Below are 14,625 nucleotides of genomic sequence, written 5' to 3'. Positions count from 1 at the left end.
TTTCCGTAAACGCCGAAATTTAATGACGTTTAATGTCGATTATATGCCAAGTAAATGCCATGTTTAAATAAAATTAAACGTCATTTTACGTCTAGTTGAGAATTTAATCATCTTATTTTACTCCATTAAATTTCACATTTAAGCAATATTAAACGTCAATATACTCGAAGTTTGGCGTATAATCCACCCATATTAAACTTCATTTTACTTGAAGTTTCACGTATTTTCATATTTATACTCCATTAAATTTGACATTTAAGCAATATTAAACGTTAGTATACTCGAAGTTTGGCGTATAATCCACCCATATTAAACTTCATTTTACTTGAAGTTTCACGTATTTTCCTCCATTGAATTTCACATTTACAGCTGTAAGCAATATTAAACGTCAAATTACGCAAAATTTGGCGTATAATGCATCCATATTAAACTTAATTGGAGTTTCGCAGAATTATTCTGCATCTCTATAAAGCTTCCATATAAGCTAGAGTTAAACTTCACTTTAGGAGAAGTTTAGATAGGTATAAGTATGCGAGCTATATAGTAAGCTTCTTTCTGTAAAAATTCACAAAAGTTATCATGAATTAGTTGCCTTAGAAAGAAAAGGCATGAATAATTAATATTTTTATTGCATTTTTTTTATTTCACATAACATCTTGCCTGGGATGTAAATTCATATATTATAAGAAAAAATATATGTAATGAACAATATTACGATACAATGTGAAAAAATATTGCTATTAAAAATATCAAAATAATACAGGAATACCAAAAAGGATTACATTCAGAAATATGTCCCAGACATTTAAGAAATGTATGAAATGAAGACAAATACCATCCAATACAATGCAATCATACTATTAAAGCCTATCACAATGTCGAGTCCAACAACCGCTCACATGAGTATAAATTACATTACTAAACAAATTGAAGGTAAATATGACTAGATACACACACACACACACACACACACAATATGCTATCACACAAAAATCATATAAAACTCATGAAAGGAAATATATAAAAATATATATTTTGATACAAAGCTAGCATTTCACTGTGATGATGTAAGATTGTCTTGACATAATATAAAACTACTTCACACATTGATGGGTATGTAACCTGGAATTTTCCCAGTAGGCTGCCCTAAACATTACTTCTTTCCTCTTTTGACACACTTTTTCTCTAACAAAGCAGTGAAAGTTAATGGGGAGAAGCATGTCGATTCAATGAAGACAAACTATTCCCGAAAAAGTAATGTTTTCTTAGCTTATTCCTTTGAAAAGCAAAATGAACAAATCTTAATGACATATGCAATATATATTCATCTACAAGTATCATGATATATGTACATAATAACTAGAAAACTGACAAGTCAGAAAAGGACCTGTAATATATATTTCAGAGGCAGGAATGACATAAAAAGTACATATTAAAAAGTTAAAAAGTTCCATAACTCTATACGGCATGACATAAAATATTAAATATAAAAATGAAGTCTCAGAACTCTGCAACAACAAAGTTAATAACTATTCAAATTGAAAGGGATCTTCATTTGCCTAATATTTTATTAATGTTTAGTGTATTACTTTAAAAGAGTTAAAAAATTCAGTTACACAAATGAAAAAGAAGGTATCCGATACAATTACAAAATTAACAAGGAAATTGTTCATATTCTATTACATGTAAGTATTGAGAGCGGTAATACGCGTGTTACAAAGAATCTATTTATTTATTAGTCTCATCCTCAAGCTCACTCTCATTCTGTTCCGCTTGAATTTGAATTTGAAGTTTCTTTTCCTCTGCCCTTCTCCTTCGTCCCCCATCTCTATCACAAGCAAAGCGAAACCAGTCTTTTGCCACGTTGAAAATTTCCACGTCTAGATCTGTTGCATTAGCACAGAGGTATCATGTAGTTATAATGTTTAATTGTTAGAATTGTTTATCCTCCCTGTAGACCAGATTAATAAATAAATATACCTCTTGACCTATATGACACTTTTGGACCATCTGCATTTATTCCTGTACGGAGAATCAACTGTAAATATATTTGTGCAGATGGAAGGGTTCAGAATAAAGATGTTTCTTACATTTGTCCCAATATCAAAGATGTGAATATATGATGTTTTAAAGCAACATTTCATAATGTACATGAAGTATGTTCATTTCAGTAAGGTATACTTGTTTAGCAAATACTTGAAAGATTTTTTAAGTTAGTTTTGTCATTTTGTGGTAATTGACAATGTAATGTTTGAAGATGTTCATGTATAGTCATCCGCCGGTTAACTAATATCTCTGGAAGGATGTTTCGTCCTGCACCAGATGATAAATATCTCTCGGAAGGATGTTTCATTCTGCGCCGGTTGACAAATGTCTCTCGGAAGGATGTTTCGTTCTACGGCGGTTGAGTAATTAATGTCTCTCGAAAGGATGTTTCGGCATGCGCCAGTTAACTAATTAGTGTCTCTCGTAAGGATGTTTCGTCCTTTGCCAGTTGAATGGAAGGATGTATTCTTGGAATTTTTCATATCAATACAAAACTTTTCAAATGATCTCATTTGAACATTTACACTTGTGATTATTAACGATTAGTAATTTATACTTATGATATATATACTTTTAAAAACTATTGAAATGTGCAGTAAATCATTGTTTATACTTGTTGTGATGTGATTATTACTAACAGGGTGAAAAATTTTGAGGAATATGAACGCTAATGCTGAACCCATTGCTAAAGCATATGGTGCATGAAAAAGTGAATGTAATGAACAGTGATTATTCTCATAAATCCACAAAGAGTACTAAGAGTAGGGCAAACGTGTACCTCTGGACACAACAGAGGTAAGGGCGGGTGCTTATTGAATCAGGAGCACGTATCTCCTCTTGATCGGTTGCACGGGGGAATAACACACATTGCAAATAAACACTGAAACCAAGGCCTGTTCATTGTGAAATTGATATAGAAAAACTGTACTTGGACTCTTGCTAGAATTATAAACTGACAACAGGGTTTGAATACTCGTTTATATTGTGTATAGTTCATATATACATTCTGTAGTATTTAATATCTTAAATTCTTGTATTTATCAAGCGGGGGTACATGTAACTTATGCGCAACATTTGCGTAGTGCAGGTCGGACTGTCTGGACAGTAGAATATGAATATTGTACAAGCAGTGCGCGTGTATAAGATCTACTTGAAACCATACATATTTGATAGAAACGTATACATTTGTGTCATATGGGATAAAATTTAAAATGGTTATTAAATTCATATTATATACATATGAAATTTACTAACATTAAATCTGCATTATACATGGAATAAAATTGGAAATTAAATTTCATTTTACGGACACGTATAAATTTATTGTAAACTCGAATTAAATCTTAAACTTCACGAATAATATAGGTTTAATGAAATATAATATCTGTAAACGCCAAATTTCATGCAGTGTAAATGAATTTAAAAAAAACTAAACTACAACAACAAATGCTTCACATTTTATCATAAGTACGTCACCCCACATTTGAAATGTGGAAGTCATTTGTTTATATATTTTCCTGTGTAATATTAGCGACAATGTTGCTTGCAAGGGTAAGTTATAATGTAGTAGAAACTTTCATAAAATCAAAAGCCACAAGTTATTTCATTTTCTGATATTTTAAGACTTGCTTTGGGTAGGCCTAGTGTCCAACAATGCAATGCAATTTCCTGTATTTTCTAAATATCTATCGGAGCGACTTCGAAGTCGATCTTTACAGGGTAGCGAAATATGCATTGCATGCACAGCCTATACACATATATCCTGTTGTTCGTTGTGGTTTTTACTAAGTGAATCAATGCGCGGCGCAAGTGATTTGTAGTTTTCATTATTTATGGGTATTTTGATCAACGAAGATTAGTACTTTTGTCTTTTTGCATAGAATTATAAGGGATGAATTTAAATTTTGGTTAAATATATCATACGTCATGATACGATAATTATAACCTGGCGCGGGGCAGTTTACGCTTTTTTATAATCCGCGAATTAAATATATTTATGTACTTTAGAACGAATTGACGAAATTCTAACTCTTTTTGAGAGTGATTTTATTTTTGTATTTCCTAGGCCTATACTCAATATTCACTTCATATTAATTAATTAGTGGTCAGCGGCGGCATCTCTCTCTCTCTCTCTCTCTCTCTCTCTCTCTCTCTCTCTCTCTCTCTCTCTCTCTGAAACCATAGTCTCTTAGGGGGGGGGGGGGGGGGCATTTATTTTCAATTCGTGATTCTCAGCTCTGTACAAAACATTCCCGCAATTAAGTTGATACCTACCATTTCCGATCATGAAGAAAAACCAAAAACAATAGATTGTTTTTAAAAATTTAAAACACTGGATGCTGGTGCCAGTGGTGGGTGGAAGGTTGTATTTAGCCCTATGAAATTGTAAATATCACATAGCATTTTGTCAAATACATAGGCCTACATGTGGTATGGGTAAATCATATATTCTGTTGTAATGAAAGGGAAAAAAATTGTCTGGGGATGGCATTTTTGCAAGCATAACGATTACATAATTTGCTTGAAAAGCACAGCTCGTATGAAAATAATAAATAATTATTATTATTATTTGGTTGTAAATTATTTAAATATTCATTTACAAATCTATTATCGATATGGATAACCTTTAGGTAACGAGTCAGTACCTTAAAATTCCCAATACCAAGATTTTCATGTGTAATGGGTGGGGAGAAATGATAAAGAAGTTAGATCAAAGTAGGATTCTAACCTAGGTCCTCTGAATCTTTAGCCAAGTGTTCTATCTTCCAAATGAGCCACCTAGCTGGTATTACCTGATAACAGTTTTTCGTCCGTGCAAACCGTTGACAGCATTTCGTACAAATCGTTTTGCACCGTGTAGGCCTAGTAGCACATTTCAGGGAACAAGATCTATATATGCAATGTAAAAGAAGCAAAATGTTCACAACTGGCAATATAAAAGTGCATTGATTGAATAATTCCAAGTTTAAAAATCCTTGGGGGGGGGGGGGGGGGGGGGACAATTGATAGGTTAAACAACCTACACATAAACAAAAATGAAGTAATCATACTAGTCATACGTTTGGAAAAGATTGTGTAGAATGCATACTGAAGGTGACAAGACAATAGCATTCACTTGAAAATTAAATTTTGAGAAATGTAGTTAGAAATGATAGGTATGTTGCTGACGTTATTTTACTTCACATTTTAGATCTGGAATGAAGGAAGGTACATATTATGTGAGACTAAATGTGGATGGTGAAGATATCCCTATCGTAAACCATTGTCGATCTCCTACTGACTACAGGTGTAGAGTAACGGTAAGTAATATGGTCAATCTAATTTATGTATGTACAATTTTGTTAAATTTCGATTATATTCTGAAAGTTGACTATATAGCCTTTAGACTGTTTCTTAAACTTCTTGCTTAGATTTATGATGGACCTTTTTTTTCCTTCTGATTTACCAATCATAATAGATCTGAAACTTTGACTGTCAAACTTTAATTTTTAGCTCTTCTGAGCCGAAGGCTCAAAGAGCTAATCATATGGCCATATGTCTGGCGTGCAGTGTGCATCAACTTTTTGGGAAAAGGGCTATATCTCAAGAACCCCTTGGCCAATTTTTGTCAAATTTGTCACAGGGTATCCTTGGCCCAAGGGCTTTCATTTGTACTAAAACTAGGGTTGTGACCCTTTAACAAGGGGAGATAATTAGGAAAATGCAAACAAAAGTAGTGGTTGCTAAAAAATCTTCTTCTCAAGAACCACTGGGCAAATTATCACCAAACTTATGCATAAGGATGAGGATAGGTTGTAGATAAAAAAAAATGTTCAAGGCATCATCCTGGGGCAAAGGGTCACTTCAAAATTGACCTTAAATTTTGTTTTGTTAAAACTTTGATATTTTGCTTAGTAAAAGGACTAGGATCATCAAATTTTGTGAGTTGATGCATCTTAGGACCTAATATCATGTTGTCTCAAAAGTAGGTCATGGTGACCTACTTTTTGAATTTTGCAGGAAATTATTATTAAATGGATTTTGATGCATATCTTGGACACTTTTGAGCCTATGATCATCAAAAGTTGTCAGTTGATGGATCATGGGACCTTGAAGTGCGTCATGTAAAAAGTATGTCACCATGACTTACTTTCTGAATTTTATGGCTAATCATTTATGAATACATTTTAGGTTGTTATTTCAGATACCGAGAGGTTTAGAATCATCAAACCTTGTAAGTTGATGCGTCTAGAGGCCTCGAAACATATTTATAAAAAAAAAAGTAGGTCACAGTGACCTACTTTTTTAATTTTGCAGACATTCAAATTTCACATTTTCAATTTTAGATGGATATTTTGGACACTATGAAAGCTAGGATCATCAAACTTTGTCAGATGATGCATCTTGAGTCTTCATAGTTTGTTGACCAAAAAGTAGGTCACCGTGACCTACTTTTGGAATTTGACGGCTATATTTTGATATTTCAGATACTATTTGACTTACAATTATCAAACTTTGTCAGTTGATGCATGTTGAGTCTTCAGAGTGTGTTGACTAAAAAGTAGGTCATCGTGACCTATTTTTGGATTTTGACGCCTATATTTGAATATTTCAGATACTATTTGACTTACAATCATCAATCTTTGTCAGTTGATGGGTCTTGAGTCTTCAGAGTGTGTCGACCAAAAAGTAGGTCACTGTGACCTACTTTTGGAATTTGACGTTTATATCTGAATATTTCAGATACTATTTGACTTCAATTATCAAACTTTGTCATTTGATGCATCTTGAGTCTTTGGAGTGTGTCGACCAAAAAATAGGTCACTGTGGCCTTCTTTTGGAATTTGACAGCTATATTTGAATACTATTTGACTTGTCAGTTGATGCATCTTGAGTCTTTAGTGTGTCGACCAAAAGTAGGTCACCGTGACCTACTTTTGGACAGTTACATTTAAATTTTCAGGTACTATTTGACTTAACATCATCAAACTTTGTTAATTGATGAATCTTGGTTAGTGAGAATTTTTGCCTGTTCTACAATGTATCAGAAGAGTGATTCTAGGCACATGGGCCTCTTGTTATATATGTTTCACAACTGTTTTGTAATTGATATTTTATAAACTTAAGGTAGATTTTATGCTATCAAATGGAGAGCTTCATCATCAAATTGTATCAAGGCAGTTAAATGCTCAATCATTATGGACGGTACAGCTTAACTTAATGTAGGATTGAGTATGACTTTATGAATTTAAGTTTTCAGATGCTACACCTTCTCTCTGTAGATAAGGGTCCACAGTACCCCCACTATTACATCTGTGGAACCCAGCTCTGGCCCTCCTGAGAGTATCATCAAAATCAATGGTAAAATCATCACAGACAGATTTGATACCAATGTGGAAACAGCTACTAATGGGAGAACTGAGAAAATTGCCAGGGTTTATGTAGGACCACAGCTGTGTAGTCTCAAAGCAGAGAATGATGTGTTGTAAGTGTCACATGATGCTAAAACAAACTTTTTTGAGTATCTGTTAAATAATTAATGCTATACTACTGGCATACATATATGTAACATAATGTATACAATTATTGACGTTTGAGGTCAATATTATACATTTATTGCATGTTAGTGAGGGAGATATGAAGATTTATTCACCCAAGAAAAATCATATTCCCCGAGGGCAACGCACTACAAAAGTGCATTTGAAATTGGAGTCGCTCATCTATACATTGTATGTAGCTGCTCAGATCGTCCTAACGGTAACACCGTGCCGTCAACGTATTACGGTAGAAGGTACAAACAACGAAATACAGTGATATGATAACCAGTTTTTGTATTTCCATTCTCCTTGAAGGCAGATTTACTTGATTGTTTTTGTATCAACCAAAACCATTCGATTCAACTGTGTATCAGAGACCCTACATATTTTGTACCTTACGAACTATGAAAGTAGAATGACTCGGACTTATTGTGACGTCACAATACACTTCATGTACCTTGACGTTAAAGAAGTAGGTACGGTTTAGGCCTAATTCTGCCCGGCGATTATGGGGAAAATTAAATTCGCGTCCCTGATATTTTTTTGTCTATTTTCTGAAAGAGCACTCCGTATCTATTCTTAAAAGCATATTAAAATCAACTCATGTATGCGCATGCGTAGTACACAATCGAACAAAGTAAGGGTTATGAAGCAATTTATGGATTTTTCATAGGTTTTGTATAGATAAATCAGTGAAATTGAACACCTCTTCCCCCGTCGCCCGGGACAATTTTTATATGAATTAAAAATTTCGGAGAAATTTGACAATTCCTCTCAGTTTCATTCCGGGCGACGATGGAAGAAGGGTTAAAATATCACTTTAAAGATGTTAAATGCACAAGGCTGCCCAAGGGGTAAATATGATGGGGAGATATGATGTTTGAGAGGGAGATATGAAGTTTTGTCATCCCTGGCATGTGACTGTCTAAACCAATCAGATTACGCGTTACATAGAATTCTCATACTGAGGTATAATAAGATGCTTTATTTACATAAGTACAATATTCAACAAGCTTGTAGGATGAGGTGAATATTGTATGTTGAGGGTAGTTAAAGTATCGCACTGACCGAGAAAATGTCAATAATTGTATTACTATATGAGTGAATTATGGAAATGAGGATAAAGCGTTCTGTAAAATATCTCTCCGATACAGCATGGTTAGTCTCTGAACCTTTGTTATACTACAGTCTTATAAAACACTGAAGATTAAATAGAAAGAAATGTCATCATAATTAACACAGAGCTGATTCTCTAAAATTCAAAATTTAATTCAACTTCCCAGCATAAAACAAAATAAATGATGACAAACAAAACTTTTTGAAGAAGAAAATTGCTTTTGGACATATTCTGATAATGTTTTTGGACATTTTATTTTAACAAATAAATTCAATTCTTATTTCCTAAAGCCAAGATTGAAACAACATTTCGTAAATGTACAGCTTTATCATTAGATAGATCCAGGAGACGACACATTTTTACTCTTGCAGCTTATTTTGTTGGACACCCTGCCTCCCACCTATAGTCAGCTTTCATGGACGAGGTTTCTTATTAATGATAAGACAGTGTTTACTAATCTTAGTTTTGATATTGGCATTGGGAAATATAGCATTTATTTGTCAAAATGATATATCCATGCATAATTTTCTTATTTAGAATGCGTTATATTAATGTTTGTCACATTTTGTTGCAATGATGTCACATTCTCGTCATTCCTTTGTTCATAATTCAGTCTTAGAATGTATCTTTAGTCATCCAATATTAATGAGCAATCTGATATTAATTGTAATAATATTGGACTGTCTCGGGAAAATCAACAATTGAAAATTAAAGGGCCATTAAGTACGATAATGCCTTAAACTGTCTGATTTTCTTATACAAAACTGTATTCAGCATATATCCAATACAGAAAGATTGAATGTTCATCAAATAAATGTTGTCTATTAGAAACATTTTACTTGCTCATTATTGAACATACCCATCATCTTCCAGTTTTCTGTGCTTTCTGTCAGCTTGCTTGAAATCCACTTCCAAGTGTTTCCATTATGATTGCTTGATTCAGTGGGGGACTATATCAAAACCAAATTTTTGCTAGGGTTGTGTCACAGGTTATTTCTGGGTTTCCTACTGTAGCAAAGATATACATGTAGGGTGGAGACTGGCTCGAGCTGTCACTCTCACCTTAAACCCTGTATATCTTATACAGTAGGAAACTCATTACTTCATGACTCAAGATTTAATGAAACTACTAAAGCATATAGAAGTTTACTTAACATTTAACAGTATTAGATCGGTCATCTTTAGATGAGGATTACTGTAAATCCTTAATTCTTATTCCACTTCATGATAGAAGCCACCCTTTCTTTACAAATAGTGCTAGCTACAACCTTCATTTTGGCAACTATGTTGCTGCCAAAAAATCGGCCGAAATACCAAAATACGTACATTGTACATGGAGTACAAATTATTCTGCCTAACTGACGTGATCTGGCTTGGATTTCTCAAAAAAAAAATCAAACTTAAGTTTGAGTTTTCTGTTATTTGAGCACTCAAAATTTGAGTAAAATCTCATACTTAAGTTTGAGTTTTCTTTTATTTGAGCACTCAAAATTTGAGTAAAATCTCATACTTAAGTCCAAGTTTTGACTTAAGTTTCTTTTGAGAAATCCAGGCCTAAATTGACACATGTACATTTATAATGGGATCAGATCAAATTTGAAACAAATTTAGATTACTTGTGTTGAATTACAAACATGTAAATATCATATAATATATTGTGGTAAGATTTGAAAATGCAACAGACAAGACTGGGATTTGAACGCAGGCCCCCTTAATCTCAGTCAGGTGCTCTACCGACTGAGCTATCTGGCCACTGGCGATCGAACCTGGCTGACCGCTACATTCCTCCCTCCTTAAACAGGTTGGGAACACTTTCCCTCTAGCAAGATATTCTCGCAAAAATGCGATTATCCCTCTCTAGTGAGAGTAAATATATCCCATACAACAGAGAAAAACATCCGCAGAGTACATCTCTTCGTGTTTCATGTGAAAAGAAGAAAACGTGCTAAAATGTCCAATACTTCTGCAAATTTATTAATCAAAACATATTAAAACATTTCAGATTTCAGATTCCTTCTCTCTTACGCAACAACTTTGATATGAAATTTCTTGACTGTGTTGTCAATTTTATAGAGACAATTTGCTTCATGCTGAGTGTGTGTCACACTTATTCAGCATTGCACAAAATTTGCCATTATTTTCAATAAAGACACCAAAGCACTTGTTTATGGTAATGTTTACTTTCTCGTTAAAGAGGGATAATCACGTATTAGCGAGAAGATCTTGCTTTAGGGGAAGTGTTCCCAACCTGTTAAATGTCTTCACACTTGAAGAGCTTAGTTGGTAGAGAACCTGACTAGAGATCAGGGAGGCCAGGTTCGAATCCCAGTCTGGTCCAAATAGCATTTTCTTCCTTCCTGTTACAATTGGTGCTGTAGACCAATGCCCAGAACTGAAAGGTGAAAATACCTGTCTGGGGATAAAGATCCTTAGGGTTGAGCTACATGTATCTGGCCACTGGCAACCAAATCCTGCTGACTGCTACATGTGTATGTAGATCGAGCAATATATCAATTCTTTAGCCAGGAAAATCTTTGATGATATTTTTTTATCTTTCATTATGAATTATTTCTTGCATTTTTCAGTTATGGAAAACAGCTGAATAATGAGAACACCTGGAATGGATACATGAAATGCAAAATGAATGGAAAATTTATCGGTAAAAACTTGGATCACTTTCAGGGCTCATAATCAGACATCTCTCTCTCTATATATATTGATTACTGTTTGTTGACTCCTTTTAGCATGTTTAAAATTTGCATAATCAGAGTTGATGCACTATTTGGTGCAATCATGATTAATTCTCCTTTATATGTATGTTGAAATTTTTAGCATAACCACAAATGAGCGCTCTTGCTTCACAGAGAAAGACACTAAATTAGGAAATACACATACTGTAATTAATTTCAATGTAGGAATAAAAACCTCTGTAATTGTTGAAGATCTAAAATAGACTAAATATCATTTCATGGGAACTGGTAAGTGCTCATTAAAAGATCTTCCAGAATTTTTTCATGTTCCAGATAACTTGGTATGCAGTTTATAGCTCACCTGAGCCATTATATACTAGGCTTAAGTGAGTTTTTGTTCCTTGCTTTTTTATCTGTCATTGTCTGTAATTTTGTATTTTAAATTTTTAGCTTACCTGAGCTGAAAGCTCAAGTGAGCTTCTCTGATCACCTGTTGTCCGTCGTCTGTGTCTGTCCATCTGTAAACTTTTCACATTTTCAACTTCATCTCTGGAACCACTGGGCTAGTTTCAACCAAACCTGGCAAAAAGCATTCTTGGGTGAAGGGCTTTCAAATTTGTTTTAATGAAGGGCCATGCCTCCTTCAAAGGGGAGATAATCACAACAATGCAAAAATAGGATGGGGTCATTTAAAAATCTTTTCAAGAACGACTGGACCAGAGGAGCTGAAATTTACATGAAAGCTTTCTGACATAGTGCAGATTCAAGTTTATTAAAACCATGACCCCTAGGGATAAGTTAGGGCCAGAATTGGGGATGAAAGTTTTACATATAAATATATAGGGAAAATCTTTGAAAATCTTCTCAACAAAAACCACTGAGCCAGAAAAGTACAAATTAATTTTCATGAAAGCTTCCTGACAAAGTGCAGATTTATGTTTGTTAAAATTATGGCCCCTGGGGGGTAGGACAGGACCACAATAGGGGATCAAAATTTTACATACAAATATATAGGGGAAATCTTTAAAAATCTTCAGATGAATTCAAATTCAATGTTTTCATTAAAACAAAATCATAAAGACTTGGCTAGTTTGGGATAATTTGTAGTAGACTTCATCACAAATTCATACTGAATGTTGTATCTTACTGAAACTAGCGATAATAATACATGTAGATTAAAACTGTTTCAGGTAATCAGAATGTCAGTTACATTGTGAGTGGAGGATTTGGAAGGTAAGACATCCATTTTGGTGTACGTTTTTCATGTCCCTCATACCAAATATTCAGGGGCATATACCATTTTTTGAGTGTCTGCCTGTCAGAAAACTTGAACCTTTAGAATTACATGTACAACTCCTGAATATAAGTAAGAGAGCTTTGATATTTAGTGGATGTACTCCTTGTAAGTCATTACAGATGGTGCAACCATTGATGATCCCATGACCATGATAATGAATCTTGACCTATCATTTCAAAATATCAACATTTACTGTAGCTGATGAACGTTATGTTATGAAGGAAGACAGTCTTAAAGTTCAGTTTAGAGCTCTGAGAAAGATACACGCAAACAAACAAAATGCTGGAGGAACTTATACAGGGGTTATAGGGTCATATTTTATCAATGGTATAAGGGTTTGTAATTTGTTCACCCAGAGCAAGTGTATTGGAGCAGGAAGACTCGGGATTTATCATTGCTAGAGTCATCACATCACATGTTTGATTTTGTTAAATTTAAATGATGCTGTGTGTAGCAGAACAATACTGACATTGTAAAAACACTCGGATACTGAGAGAAAACCAGAACACAGATCACTTCAAAATTAGTTTATTTTTTATGATATTATAATTTGTAACATTCAATGGCATGATAATGATAGGGGGGGGGGGGGGAAGGATGGGTTTGTGTGCTGTAGTTCACATGACATTTCATTTCAAATGCTTACTGTAAATGATGACTTGAAAATTTGGCTTTTATTGCTGTGTTTTGATTATGCCTCCTTCATCTGTACATGTATGTCTGTATTCGGTCAGTTACAATGTAGTTGGTCTCCCACGTATTGTGCAAATAATAACTGGAGAACGCTTTAATTTATCTCACAGACTATGCCTGCTGCCCAATCCCTTTCACTTTTTGTGAATACAATTATTATAATAGATTAAATTAAGATGATCTCTAGTGCCCTGCAGGTCAATGTGTCCAAGGTCAATGTCACTACTGGGCCTTTCAAATTTTATATGTGTATCAGATAACTGGAGAATGCTTTAACTCAGATTTTATGCTTAGTAGGCTGACAAATTGATGTGCAGATGATCCCTATTGCTTAGTAGGTCAATATGTCCAAGGTCAATTAAAATCTCAGCATAATATTTTGTGTAATATTTTACTGTCCATACAACATATGGAGAAGACTAAAGTCTGTACTATTCTGCAAGGAAGGGGGAATATACATATCTTTTACAAACTTTGTTATCAAATTTTGGAGTCAGAGTCCGCCCTTTTTTCCATAGTGAAAGTTAACAGTGGCTCAATAATTTTCAAATAAGTCTCTTGCTTGTACATGCGATATGTATTGGAGTCTATGAAATGATTTGGAAGAGAATCGTGCAGGTTTTAAAATAATTTTATTGATTTAAATTGGTACTTTTTAATTTTACTTATTCTCAAAAGACAGGAATTATTGTAACTGTAAATTAATACAATGTGTAAGCAGTCAGCCGGGTTCAATCGCAGGTGACCAATTAGCTCAGTTGGTAGAGCACCTGACTAAAGATTCAGGGGGCCCGGGTTCAAATCCCAGTCTGGTCCATTGCATTTTCTCCCTTCCTGTTACATTTGGTGCCATAGACCAGTCCCTGGAACTGACAGGTGAAAATGCCTGCCAGGGGATTAAGATCCTCAGTTGATGTCTTCAAATGTGAAGACATTGAAGGAGGGAGGAGTGTAGCGGTCAGCCGGGTTCAATCGTTGGTGGCCAGATAGCTCAGTTGGTAGAGCACCTGACTAGAGATTCAGGGGGCCTGGGTTTGAATCCCGGTCTGGTCCGTTGCATTTTCTCCCTTCCTGTTACAAATGTATATTATGCAGTGTGCAAGGCTCTGTGATCATGGGTCATCCAGTAATGATGATGTCAAAATGTGAGCACTTTGGTGTTTCTTATTGTGTTCTTGGATAGGGGGATTTATTCACAATCTCTCAGCTATTAATGGATTCAAGATGGATTGTAGATTTTGACTGAAGGTTAACCAGAGGTGGACT

The 14,625-nt window shown here is 34.4% G+C and overlaps 1 protein-coding gene and 1 non-coding gene across 3 annotated transcripts in view; one reads left to right on the top strand and one right to left on the bottom strand.

The window, feature by feature from the left end:
- LOC125652311 (fibrocystin-L-like) overlaps positions 1 to 14,625 on the top strand; it is a 94,181-nt gene that overhangs the window by 15,963 nt on the left and 63,593 nt on the right. For both annotated transcript variants that reach the window (XM_056164847.1, XM_048881398.2), the window contains exons 5-8: positions 5,237 to 5,345; positions 7,308 to 7,510; positions 11,265 to 11,338; positions 12,560 to 12,602. In XM_056164847.1, coding sequence (XP_056020822.1) covers positions 5,237 to 5,345; positions 7,308 to 7,510; positions 11,265 to 11,338; positions 12,560 to 12,602 — 429 coding nt within the window. The remainder of the gene's footprint in view (positions 1 to 5,236; positions 5,346 to 7,307; positions 7,511 to 11,264; positions 11,339 to 12,559; positions 12,603 to 14,625) is intronic.
- Trnal-gag (transfer RNA leucine (anticodon GAG)) lies at positions 10,360 to 10,431 on the bottom strand. Its single transcript has one exon. It is a non-coding gene; the product is annotated as a tRNA-Leu (tRNA).

This window comes from Ostrea edulis, chromosome 5, assembly GCF_947568905.1.
Source record: "Ostrea edulis chromosome 5, xbOstEdul1.1, whole genome shotgun sequence".
Classification (NCBI taxonomy): Eukaryota; Metazoa; Mollusca; class Bivalvia; order Ostreida; family Ostreidae; genus Ostrea; species Ostrea edulis.
Note: the sequence above shows the minus strand (reverse complement) of the source record. Positions and strands in the feature narration are given on the sequence as shown.